The sequence below is a fragment of the Oncorhynchus tshawytscha genome, linkage group LG22, assembly GCF_018296145.1.
Source record: "Oncorhynchus tshawytscha isolate Ot180627B linkage group LG22, Otsh_v2.0, whole genome shotgun sequence".
NCBI classification, from domain to species: domain Eukaryota; kingdom Metazoa; phylum Chordata; class Actinopteri; order Salmoniformes; family Salmonidae; genus Oncorhynchus; species Oncorhynchus tshawytscha.
This window is the reverse complement of record NC_056450.1, coordinates 6709053-6722947: the sequence shown is the minus strand read 5'-3', so window position 1 is coordinate 6722947 and position 13895 is coordinate 6709053. Positions and strand designations below refer to the sequence as shown.

At 42.5% G+C, this 13895-nt stretch overlaps 1 protein-coding gene across 3 annotated transcripts in view; it reads left to right on the top strand.

Annotated features, from left to right (window-relative positions):
• Positions 1-13895, top strand: part of mapk14a (mitogen-activated protein kinase 14a) — a 30153-nt gene that overhangs the window by 2180 nt on the left and 14078 nt on the right. For all 3 annotated transcript variants that reach the window (XM_024383833.2, XM_024383831.2, XM_024383832.2), the window contains exons 2-6: positions 3841-3970; positions 5387-5445; positions 10690-10801; positions 11146-11175; positions 13651-13698. In XM_024383833.2, coding sequence (XP_024239601.1) covers positions 3956-3970; positions 5387-5445; positions 10690-10801; positions 11146-11175; positions 13651-13698 — 264 coding nt within the window. In that variant the 5' untranslated portion in view covers positions 3841-3955. The remainder of the gene's footprint in view (positions 1-3840; positions 3971-5386; positions 5446-10689; positions 10802-11145; positions 11176-13650; positions 13699-13895) is intronic.

The window sequence follows — 13895 nt, the reverse complement described above, 5'->3', positions numbered from 1 at the left end:
TGTAACGCCAAGTCATTTAAACATAGTTCTCACATATCTGGCATACAATCGGTAGTTATCTCTTGCTCCTTAGATATTGAGGAAAGGGGATGGTGTCTGTCTGTCTAGACTTTTTTTTAGATGAGAAAATGTTCTATTTAATCTTTATTTAACTAGGCAAATCAGTTATGAACAAATTATTATTTACAAAAATGGCCTACCAAAAGGCCAATATAAATATAGGACAAAACACACATCACAACAAGAGAGACAACACTACAAAAAGAGAGACTTAAGACAACAACATAACAAGGCAGCAGCACATGATGACACAGCATGGTAGTAACACAACATAACAACAACATGGTACAAACATTATTGGGCACAGACAACCGCACAAAGGGCAAGATGGTAGAGACAACAATACATTGCACAAAGCAGCCCCAACTGTCAGTAACCGTGTCCATGATTGGGTCTTTGAATGAAGAGACTGAGAGAGAACTGTCCAGTTTGAGTGTTTGTTGCAGCTCGTTCCAGTCGCTAGCTGCAGCGAACTGAAGAGGAGCGACCCAGGGATGTGTGTGCTTTGGGGACCTTTAACAGAATGTGACTGGCAGAACGGGTGTTGTATGTGGAGGATGAGGGCTGCAGTAGATATCTCAGATAGGAGGGTGTGAGACCTAAGAGGCTTTTCTAAATAAGCAACAACCAGTGGGTCTTGTGATGGGTAACAGATGACCAGTTTACAGTGGAGTATAGAGCGCAGTGATGTGTCCTATAAGGAGCAGTGTCTTCATAATCTAGCATGGGTAGGATGGACATCTGTATCAGGGTTAGTTTGGCAGCTGGGGTGAAAGAGGAGTGATTAAGGATAGAGGAAACCAAGTCTAGATTTAACTTTAGCCTGCCGTTTTGATATGTGCTGAGAGAAAGAAAGTGTACCATCTAGCCATACTCCCAAGTACTTGTATGAGGTGACTACCTCAAGCTCTAAACCCTTAGAGGTAGTAATAACACCTGTGGGGAGAGGGGTATTATTTTTTACCAAACCATGTGACCTTTGTTTCAGAGGTGTTCAGAACAAGGTTAAGGGTGGAGAAAGCTTGTTGGACACTACGAAAGCTTTGTTGTTTAACACAACATCTGGGGAGGGGCCAGCTGAGTATAAGACTGTATCATCTGCATATAAATGGATGAGAGTGCTTCTGCCTGAGCTATGTTGTTGATGTAAATTGAGAAGTGTGGGGCCTAGAACCGAGCCTTGGGGTACTCCCTTGGTGACGGGCAGTGGCTGAGACAGCAGATTTTCTGACATTATACATTAGACTCTTTGAGAGAGGTAGTTAGCAAACCAGGCCAAAGACCCCCTCAGAGACACCAATACTCCTTAGCCAGCCCACAAGAATGGAATGGTCTACCATATCAAAAGCTTTGGCCAAGTCAATAAAAATGGCAGCATAATATTGGTTGCAGTGACACATCCATAACTTGAGTGGAAACCAGATTGCATACAGGAGAGAATACTATAGAGGTCAAGAAAGCCAGTCAGTTGGAAATAGGAGTGTGTGGTGGGGGGGGGGGTCCGTTTGAATGACATCAAATTTCTCTTGCCCATCTCTAGACTTTTGACATCTGTTTTGATGTTATGTTTTACCATTTGAATTCACTTTTACTGAAGTGCCAGCCTGTTCTCAGATCTGTTTGTGCTTATGCCTACTCCGTTGTCAAACAAAGCATTGGCTTGACAATTCCATAAGGCGTTGGCAAGAGAGAACAAACAGACTGGGACCCAGTCTTGTGAAGTACTGGTAGGCATATGTTGTTTACTTGAAGAACAATTTATGTACTGTGACTGAGATATGTGGTTGTCCCACCTAGCCATTTTAAGATGATTGCACTTACTGTAACTCGCTCTAGATACGAGTGTCTGCTAAATGACTCAAATGTAAATGACGACATGTCTGTGTTGAGGTTTATTTTACCTTGGTAGGGCCAGGTGAGCCCATGGCATTAGGTCTAATCTTCTAAATTACTAAACTAATGTTGGCCTAGTTTTTTTTTTTTACACAAATAATGGTTCCTGTATTACTGCTGCTGCAGCATAATCCATCAAGGATAATTTATTCAAAGGTTTCCTTTACTTTTAAAATGGGCCTAGTAGTAACCAGTATTACCTCCCAGAACCTGCTATGGCATCAGTATCATCTGCTGGATTGTTGTTGTCTAAGTTAACATCTGGTTGTTGTTTCTGTTGTGCTCCCCACAGCAGGTTGCGGTGCACAACAGCACTACTGTGCTGCTGCTAGGCAGAAAGGATTAACTGTTGACGGTCGGATTAGTGCTGTTGGGTTAAAAAAAAAAAAGTGACCCGGATATCCGATCAAGGGACATTTTTATATTGCATAAAATATTTGCTTCTGTTTATTCATAGCGATTTCCCCCTGTTATGTGGGCACCACAGCTCGCATACATACAACTTTATCTAAATGTTTTGCTTGTTGCGGCACTGGGACTCCTGACCTCCTTGGCCACAAGCGTTTGTGCACCTCTGCTTTGTACTATTAAGTGTGTACAGCAGCTGACTAGCTTGGGTGCCTGTCTGTTAATGCCCTCTTGCCAACTTCTTATGGAATTGTCAATGGCAGCTATGGAGTTGGCAAGAGAGCACATAAGGACGCACATATCCAAAATAGCAGCTGACCACTCATGACTGGTTAGCAGAAATTCAAAGGAAGAGGAAGTGAGAGGTAGGCTTCCCTCCCCCAGTATGTCTTTCAGCCAGGGTGAATCTCTAAAGTCTTTGGGTCGTCCCTCTCCTCGCCTCCTCAAGATGTCAGAGGAAGAAAGTAGAGCATTGGAGGAGAAGATCCAAGGTGATTGTCTCCAATGTATTCCTCACTTCCCTCTTGACTTTTTTGGAAAGCAGCGAGGAGAGATCGACGCCACAAGGAATCGAGGGAAAGACTATTGAGATCTCCCCCGGGGAGAGACGTTCGTCCCCCAGCCTGTCAGCCATTTTAACGGAACGGCTGTGTTTTCTTTCTGGTAACGTATTAAGAAGGGGGCAAAGAGACGGTACATCAGGACACTTGGAAACACCTATTGAGATATCCCCAGAGATGCTCCTTCCCCAGCCTGTCAGTCAGACTCGCCATGGCCTGACAGCGCAGCTGTGTTTCAGATTGTGTCCCAAATGTCACCAGTTACCCTTCATAGTGCACTACTAACCATGGACCCTGCTGATTTTTATTTTATTTTATTATTATTATTTTTTTTTGCCATTTGGGATGCTGCCTTAGTCTGAGGGATGACATTTTCTGTTTAGCTGATGTCAGTTTTTCCTTCTTACGTCAGCACCTCTTACATCACTTTATCTGGTTTCATGCAAACTCAGCCTTTTTAGTGAGCCATTTTAAAAGTGTTTTTCCTGTGTCTTCTTGGAAAATGACAACCTGGCTGCAACAACTTGTTTTTAGGCTGTAGCCTATATGTCTAAAGCAGGGCTGTTAAATTCTGTTCCTGGAGGCCCGAAACATCTCTGTTTTTTGTTTCTACCTGGTAGTTAATTGCACTCACTTGATGTCCCAGGTCTGAATTAGTCCCTGATTGGAACGAGATGAAAAACAGAACTGTTTTGGCCCTCCAGGACTGGAATTAAATAACCCTGGTCTAAAGCCTACAGGAGAAAAGGAGTTATGTTTTGTCACATGCTACTGATCGGTAATTTCAAATATAGCATATTATCAGTAAGGATTGTATTTATTTTCAGATGCAACATTTTGGGAGTGATGAATAGTATCTTATCCTATTGTTGTAGCCTAGTTGTTGCAGTAACTTAAACCCCTATCACGTCTCCTCCAGCTCGTCTTATGATGAGAAGACCGGTCTGAAGATAGCAGTGAAGAAGCTCTCCCGGCCATTCCAGTCCATTATCCACGCCAAGAGGACCTACAGAGAGCTACGTCTGCTCAAGCACATGAAACATGAGAACGTGAGTTTCCTCTCTCAACTTCTTATGGGCCGGTGGGACGGTAGCGTCCCACCTGGCCAACATCCGGTGAAATTGCAGAGTGTGAAATTCAAACTACAGAATTATAAATATTTTACTTTCATAAAATCATAAGCTTTATTTTGATGTATTACACTTAACTTCTTGTTAATCCAGCCGCCGTGTCAGATTTCAAAAAGGCTTTACGGGAAAGCACACCATGCGATTATCTGAGGATAGCACCCCGCATACAAAAGCATGAAAAACATATTTCAACCAGGCAGGTGTGCCACAAGTCAGAAATAGCAATATAATAAATGCCTTACATTTGATCTTCTTTTGTTGGCATTCCAAAAGGTCCCAGATACATCACAATTGGTCCTTTTGTTCGATAATATCCTTTATATCCATAAAAACTCAGTTTAGCTGGTGCGCTTCAGTCAATAATCCACCCAGTTTCCCTCCATCAAAATGCATACAAAATTAATCCCAAACGTTACTAATAGGTTTTTCCAAACAAGTCAAACAATGTTTATAATCAAACCTTAGGTACCCTAATACGTAAATAAATTATACAATTTAAGACGGAGAATCGTTATTGTCTTTACCGGAGAAAAATACCAAAGAACGCGCTCTCTTCCACGTGCTTGGAAACACTAGAGCCAAAATGGGAGCCACCTAGAAAAACTAACATTTCTGGCTAATTTTTCCAAAAACCAGCATGAAACTCTTTCTAAAGACTGTTGACATCTAGTGGAAGCCCTAGGAACTGCAATCTGGGAGAATTTCACATCATAAAAAAAAGTGACACCCATTGAAAACAGTGTTAGGCTGAATTTTTTTTTTGCAGGGGGATGGTTTGTCCTCAGCGTTTCGCCTGCCATATCAGTTCTGTTATACGCACAGACATAATTTTAACAGTTTTAGAAACTTAAGTGTTTTCTATCCAAATCTACCAATTATATGCATATTCTAGCTTCTGGGCCGGAGTAACAGGCAGTTTACTTTGGGCGCGCTTTTCATCCGGATGGTAAAATACTACCAAGAGGTTAAAAGCTGCAGAACTGTTTTATGTTGCTGCTGCGATAAGTCCAGGAATATGTTGGTTAAAGTATTCTTATGCTCTAGTTCCACTTCCCTCTCTTTGTCTTTGCTCCTCTCTCTGGAGCTCAGTCTCTCGCTCTCTCGCTCTCTCTCTCTTAAAAGCAGCAGAAGTATGTTGGCTATATTAATCATAGTATGCAACTGTGCTGCTGACAGATCTCAACTGTAGGAATTTGTTGGCTAAAGTATTCCGCTGCTCTAGTTCCAGGTATTCCAATGCTCTACTCTGCTGAAACCAATTAATTGTGTAGTCATGAAATAATTTGGGAGAGCTGATACAATCCTCCTTACTTGTTGCGTTGGCCTCTGTTTCAGGTGATCGGCCTTCTAGATGTCTTCACACCTGCTACTAGTCTGGAGGAGTTCAATGACGTGTGAGTTGAATTGAAACTCTTAAGGCCTACCAATTTCTTTTATCTACTGTATGTTCCTTTATTATCCCTTCATAACCTTCATTCACTCAGCCAATGCCTATTGACAGAGGATCAGTGCCTCACTTGAAACACAATGAGTACACAAAGTGCCTTTCTTTTCCCAGCAACAGAGAGTAAACAAAGCCTGCTCTGCCTAGGAAACACCAGGGGTACCTGTGGTACTATTTTCAGTAGTACTACCACATCTCCCTTCCCAACCTTGGAAATAGTTACTCACTGGGTGCCTTGGCTTCAGGCATTTACTGTTTGTTGATGTTGAAAGTCCGTGAGAAGAGGAAGTGGACAGATTGTTCAGTGAGTCAGTGCTGGCCGACTGCCTCATGTTTGTGTACTATGTGTGTGTACTGTGTGTGGGTGCCTGGCTGAGTGAGTGTCACACACAAGCCTAGACCTGTTGTTGCCTCTGCTGAAGGAAAATGTGCAGGAAAGGCCTCTCGTTCCTACACTTCCTACTATTTACCACGTTTGGCTCGACAATGAGAGCAATGGAGTTGGGAAGAACACAAATCGATCTGGGCCAGGCTAGCTCTCTGGCAGCTCCACCATCAGAAGAGGCAACTGAAGTGTGCTCTCAGCCGCCCCACTGTCCCAGATAGATTAACAACCCGGTTCCACAGAGAGGGGAGAGAGAGAAATAAAGAACAAGAGATGTTAAACAATGGCAGGGTTGCAGTGGAAGAAGTTCCTCTTACACAGAACAATAAATATTAGGGCTGTCCCGACTTTAAAAAATGAATTTAAAAAACAGTTATTGGTCGACCGATAGTGGTCTGTTCTTTAGACTAATTGATTGGTCAAAATTTTAAAACATATTTTTCCATGTATAGACACCCAATGTGTTTTAATATAATCAACTATACATGCATTTTGATGCTTTAAGGGCACTATTTGATTAAATAAGACACAAATGACTCAAGGGAGCCAGAGATGGAGAGAAATCCTTAACCTGTTTCATTTAATTGATGATGACCACGATTTTGAGATTCAAATATGTTAATCAAAATTCTATTCAAATCTAAATGAAAATTATACAAACCTTAAAAATGCCATTGACAACTATGTAAAAATAGCCTGTAAAGCCTACAAATAAAAACAAAGCAGCCTTCAGGTAGAAAATATCCTGATTTTAAAATATATATTTAAATCCTATAACCCACTTTGGGTGTGTATGGCTTGTCTGCAAGGCTTGTCTGCAACTAACTTGGAACATTGTATCAATTGTTAACTTTGGTCCAACTGGAAGCTCACACTAGCTACGTTGTATACATTATTCTGGACCCGTAGTTTCCTATGCCAGTGAGCTCAGGACAGAGACAGCTGTAGGCTATTTGTGCAAGGGATAAGAAGTAATCAGGTGTTTTATGAGGTTTGCAGTGGATCAGAGCATTACATTTTTCCCTTTCACGCTGAGTGGTTTTCAAAAGGGAGAGAGCTGGAAAGATTTTTCAAATACATTGAGGAACTATTGTCATTAACAATGGATGTAAAAACAGACTTTATTTGTTTGCTGTTAAGGATCTGCCATGCTGATCCTCAACATGGGGGCCCCTCGGGTGCATGCTCAGTCCCCTCCTGTACTCCTTGTTCACTCGTGACTGCACGACCAGGCATGACTCCCAACACCATTAAGTTTGGCGATGACAACAGTGGTAGGCCTGATCACCAATGACGGTGTGACAGCCTGTAGGGGGGAGGTCAGAGACTTAACCATGTGGTGCAAAGACAACAACCTCTCCCTCACCGTGATCAAGACAAATGATTGTGGACGACAGGAAAAGGAGGACCGAGCAACAATATAACATGGTCCAAGCACACCAAGACAGTCATGAAGAGGGCACGGCAAAACGTATTCCCCCTCAGGAGACTGAAAAGATTTGGCATGGGTTCTCAGATCCTCAAAAATTTCTACAGCTGCACCATCGAGAGCATCCTGATGGGTTGCATCACTGCCTGGTATTTTTTTTTTAAATATATCTTTTTTTTATATATACCTTTATTTAACTAGGCAAGTCAGTTAAGAACAAATTCTTATTTTCAATGACGGCCTAGGAACAGTGGGTTAACTGCCTGTTCAGGGGCAGAACGACAGATTTGTACCTTGTCAGCTCGGGCATTTGAACTTGCAACCTTTCGATTACTAGTCCAATGCTCTAACCACTAGGCTACCCTGCCGCCCCCATGGGCGGTGGCAACTGCTCGGCCTCCGACTGCAAGGCACTACAGAGGGTGGTGCGTACGGCCCAGTATATCACCAGGGCCAAGCTTTCTGCCATCCAAGACCTCTATACCAGGCGGTGTTAGAGGAAGGCCCTAAAAGTTGTCAAATATTCCAGCCACTCTAGTCATAGACCGTCCTCTGCTACCGCACGGTGAGTGGTACTGGAGCGCCAAGTCTAGGTTCAAGAGACTTCTAAACAGCTTCTACCCCCCCCAAGCCATAACCCCTCAACATCTAATCAAATGGCTACCATACTATTTGAAAAATTCTACACACAGTCTACACACAAGACCCCATAATGACAAAGCAAAAATAAGGTTTTTAGAAATTGTTGCAAATGTGCTTTAAAAATAAACACCTTATTTACATAAGTATTCAGACTCTTTGCTATGAGACTCAATTGAGCTCAGGTGCATCCTGTTTCCATTGATCATCCTTGAAAAGTTTCTACAAATTGATTGGAGTCCACCTGTGGTAAATTCCATTTTTTGGACATGATTTGGAAAGGCACACCGGTCTATACAAGGTCCCACAGTTGACAGTGCACGTCAGAGCAAAAACCAAGCCATGAGGTCGAAGGAATTGTCCATAGAGGTCCGAAACATGATTGTGTCGAGGCACAGATCTGGGTACGGGTACCACATTTTTTTGCAGCATTGAAGGTCCCCAAGAACATACTGGCCTCCATTCTTAAATGGAAGAAGTTTGGAACTACCAAGACTCTTCCTAGAGCTGGCCGCCCGGCAAAACTGAGGAATCCGGGGAGAAGGGTCAAGGTGGTGACCAAGAACCCGATAGTCACTCTGACAGACCTCCAGACTTCCTCTGTGGAGATGTTTGTCCTTCTGGAAGGTTCTCCCATCTCTGCAGCACTCCACCAGTCAGGCCAGATGGAAGCTACTCCTCAGTTACAGGCACATGACAGCCAGCTTGGGGTTTGCCAAAAGGCACCCAAAGGTCTTTCAGGCCATGAGAAACCAGATTCTCTGATCTCATCAAACCAAGATTGAACTCTTTGGCCTGAAAGCCAAGTGTCACATCTGGAGGAAACGTGGCCCCATCCATACGGTGAAGCGTGGTGGTTGCAACAACATGCGGTGGGGATGTTTTTCAGCAGCAGTGTCTGGGAGACTAGTCAGGATTGAGGGAAAGATGAACATAGCAATGTACAGAGAGAGCCTTGATAAAAACCTGCTCAGGACCTCAGACTGGGGCGGAGGTTCAGCTTCCAACAGGACAACAAACCCTAAGCACACAGCCAAGACAACACAGGAGTGGATTAGGGACAAACCTCTGAATGTCCTTGAGTGGCCCAGCCAGAACCCGGACTTGAACCCGATCGAACGTCTCTGGAGAGACCTGAAAATAGCTGTGCAGCGACGCTCCCCATCCAACCTGACAACTAGAGGATCTGTAAAGAAGGGGAGAAACTCCACAAATACAGGTGTGCCAAGCTTTAATGGCTGTAATGTTACATAATGTGAAAAAAGTCTAGGGGTCTCAATACTTTGAATTCACTGCATATATTTGATATTGCTTGACTAAAAACAATCTGCCAGTCGCCTAATTAGGATCTTGGCTATTTTCTTATCATGCATATCTGTGTAAACAGCACACATGCCTGCAGGACAGAGGAGCACAGGGAGGGGTTTTCTAACTGCTGTTCATAAAAATCCAGTATGCAGGTACTGTAGCTGTGATTTCCACTAACCCAGCTCCAAAAATGTGACTCAAAAGACTGTTCATAGCTCCTCTTTTACCCCTAGATAGCTAGATGGAGGGAGAGCAGGGGAGGGGGGAAGAGACAGTGGGAAAGTTCCATGGATTAACAGGGATGAGAGCTCACTATTTATATACCTAATTTTCCAGGCCTCAACATGAACCCTTCAGCTGGAGCCCCCCTTCCCTCTCCCTGTTTGTGCCTTTGATCTCAGTCATGTTGAAGTAGCTTGGTCTCAGATCAGTCTTTGCCAACAGTTGGCTAATATAGGAGGAGGGCGCTAAGGAAAAGTCCAGTTTAACCAGGGAGTTATTTTAAGATGTTCCTCCTGTGTGGGAACAGTGCAGCATTCATCTATCAGTGGAACAGCAAACTAGCTAGACCAGAGTGAAGCCTCCGTGCTCCTCGTATGTTTTGGCTCATTTTTTTCCCTCCAGAAAAAATAAGTGGACTTAATGGACGTGTGTGTGTTTAATGACATTATTTGTGGATGGCTCGCCCAGCTGGGGCTTCCAGAGGAAAGGAGTGTGTGGGGAAGGGGGCGAGGAGATGGAACAGCTACTCAACCAGTATCAGCTGACTCCTAGGAGACATATGGGAGAACATTGACATGGTGGTAAATCCCTTGATGTATAGACCACAAGACAAAAACTGATGGGGTTGGCTTAACTTGTAAGCTGTATTTCGTCTGCAAATGTTTATTGAAAACAAGTTGTTCCCAATAAGCACATCTCTCAAATACATTGTTACAGTTGAAGAGAAGAAGTAGCAGGAGCGCTTCAGGCATTCCACAACAACTAAAGGTGCTCTTAGGGGGGAATTGTAATTGAAACGGAAAAATTCTAACCACAAATGGGTGGCCATAAGGCACCCGTGTGGGTTTCAAAGTTAAAATGCCTTTAATGTCAGACCTGATGAAAGGCGTAAGCCGATGCGTGTTGGTGTATTTCAATGTCTTAGCCCATACATGAATGGTTTTTAAACTTTCAAACCCACTGGACTTGGATTGTTTATGCCACTTCGTACCAATTTGTGGTTATTTTTCCTTTTGCTTTTCAGCATTGCTACAGTTGTTGGTTCGCTAGCTAGCTACTTTTGGCCATATTAGCAATGATGTGACGTGTCAAAACGAGATGGTATGAAGAACAACATACAACTGGCTGAAATATGGAAACGTGTGAAACAGATGCATGTCGTATACAGTGGAGTAGTTTTGTTTGAGCTCCTGTCTGGTTCTGATTGGCAGGTACCTGGTGACCCACCTGATGGGGGCAGACCTCAACAACATAGTCAAGTGTCAGAAACTCACAGACGATCACGTGCAGTTCCTCATATACCAGATCCTCCGGGGATTAAAGGTGAAACGCACAGACGCATACAGACAGACAGATCCTCTGGGGGTTAAAGGTGAAACCACAGACTTCAACTTTTTTAATCATGCTTCAAGTAACTCAAAATAACTGAAAGTAACTGCCATTCACAGTATTGTGTACATTCCCAGCAGACAAACGTATAGAATTTAAGTCATAATTATGTCATTTAAACCAGTTGCTGGTCATACCAATGTCATTTTACCCAGTTTCGCCTGTTGTGATGTACCTCAGAACCACAGACCTCTCAGTTTAAACTTGTGATTTGTGTCTCCTAATTATTGATGTAATCTAATGCCTTTGCTTTTTTTTCTCTCTCTTTGTCTCCTCAGTATATCCACTCAGCAGATATCATTCACAGAGTAAGTCTCCTCCCTTTTTTAATTCAGTCCGCTCTGCTATGATTGAGCCCACAATGAAAAAGTCTTTCTCTGTGACTGACGCTGTGTCTTGTTAATTAATATAATATTATGAAATATATGCCATTTAGTTGACTCTTGTATCCAAAGAAACTTAGTCATACGTGCATACATTTTACGTACAGGTGGTCCCGGGAATCGAACCCACTATCCTGCCGTTGCAAGGGCCGTAGTTTACATTAGCGCATGTCCGGGGCAAGTAAAAAGATATATATAGTTGGACAAGTAGAATATGGATTGAAGTAAATAGAAATACAATCACAATATCAAACAATTAATCCCATCAGATTTTTATTAGTGTCGCCCCCCCACATGCGATGTACTGTTCTCAATCTCTGCAGAGCGCATCGGAGTGGATTCGTGCCTTGTATTGACAGGCACCGCTTTGGCTGGCGCAAAATATATTGTAATAATGCTATTCTGTAGTGCTATATAATTGTTTAAAAAAAAAAAAATTATTACCTAAGATTTTAATGAGCTATGCATTTTATTTATCGCACGCACGCGCACACAGCCCAGTTGAAGCGGAATATCAACTGTTGGGCGTCAATAGCGTGCAGCTCCTCATACAGCTTTGATTGCTGCGTGTAAAAAAAAAAAAAACATGTTATAATAAGCCCAGTCACCGCGCAAACATTCCTAAATGCAATTTCAGGAAAAGTCCACAATCACAGTTTTGATGGTAATTATTGAAAAGAGCGAGATTCCAGGTTTCCAGTGCTGTACAATTTATTTCTCAACTGCATAATTGGCCGCGTTTTAGTCTGATTGTCTGGTATGACGATTTAAAACAAAATAGTTACGCGTGAAACTCGTCCATTCGATTGCGTAAACGGTAGGCCCATATTCACACAATTAAACTGAATTTATAAAAACACAGTAAAAATCTATAATTTGAGTGTCAGTGGGAGTTTTTCTTTCATACATTAAACAAGCGACTAGATGATATTTTAAAGTCTGATCTAGCTAATGATTAGCCAACAATGCAGATGAGCAACCACATGCTGCAACCATATTTTTTTTAAAGATTCATTTGGGATCCCCTCGCTTCAGCCATGTAGCCACTATGCTGCATCAGGCGATAATGCTTATTGCTAAAATGGCACACCAGCCTGATAATATGGACGATGTATCAATATGTTTTTGGGCTCATTTCTGTAGGGGAATATTACATTTGAAACGGTTTTGTATGTTAATTAGGCTGTATGTCATCAAGGGGGAGGATTTTTATTTTTCCTAACAATCAGTGAAAATATAAGACTTGATGGTTGGTTATAATATAAGGTACTTGCCTACTGCAAATGAAACATGAAATCACCCGAGATTGAAATTCCATGTGCATAACTCGCTTTCTTGTGATCTTGGCCCGTGCCAGTGGTTTTGACTTGGTACTGGCCCGGTGTGCCACTGGCAAATGTACCTGAATGTCAAGCCCTGTTGTCAATAGATTTCTTCTGAAACTTGAATATTTTAGCCTTACAGGGTTAAAGATAAACATGTCTTAGGTACCTTGCTTTGATGTGTTTTACCTTAGCCATTTGATCCTGGATTCATTGAACGAGGGAATTATTTTATAAAGACAAAGCATTTTGTTGGTATTTGTAACGTTGCAATATTTTACATCCTCCAGGAGAGCTACTGGGTGTGCAGGCTTTTATCTGAACCCAGCTCTAACACACTACATTGTAAAAAGTCAGCTGCTCAACATGACCTTGATAAACTGACTCGGGTGTTTCAGTAGGGCTGGATTAAAACACCCAGTAGCTATCCAGATGGAGGGTTAACCATGTGTTTATATAGTATCCCAACAGTGCAGTTATTCTACTTTGTGGGGGTTAAGTGCCTTGCTCAAGGGCACAATGGCATGGGATTATACCTGATTAGACCAGTAAGTGGTTCCTTGCATTGTACAACACAATGTTCACCTTGTTGGCCCATGGTGTTTTACAGACCATTTTATTTTTGGACAAGTGACTTGAGCTTTCAGACAAGTAAAAAAAAAAATCCATCATACTTGTCAGAAGGAGGTAGAGTTTATAAACCAGTTTTAATTCATGACTTTGCTGCTTGCTTTGCTTTCACATAGAGGATTCGGGCCCAGGCTCACTCCTTAAGCAAACACTCTAAATGGCAGAGGAATTAAAACCATAAACAGGACCTCTGATTTTGATCATGACTGAGTCGGTGATTCAGGGCTGCTGTTTAGAAAGAACTGATCTGAGAATAATATTAGAGTAGATCAATTAGAGATTTATTAGTCTTGAAGAAGCACTGTAGACGCTCTGCAGAAGCACTTCTACAGATCATGGTGGTTTGGTTTTAGCGAATCTAGACTCAATTGAGAAAAACCATTCAGATATGGCCTCGTCATATGTAGCTCAGCTGTAATAATACGTCTGATCTCCCATCACTCTTTAGGACCTGAAACCCAGCAACTTGGCTGTGAATGAGGACTGTGAGCTGAAGGTAAGGGAGTTTATTATAGGTCTGCTCATTCAAACTGGGTTCATCCTAAATAGTCCAGACAAGTGTTTCAGTATGCCTGAGGGGAGTAACCAAGCACTCCCTGATGTAACATTGGCAGTGACGTTTTCTGCAAGGAGAGAACAGTGTGTGCCTTCTGTGTAGTTTCCTCAGGGTAACCATCTTGCCAGGACCACATG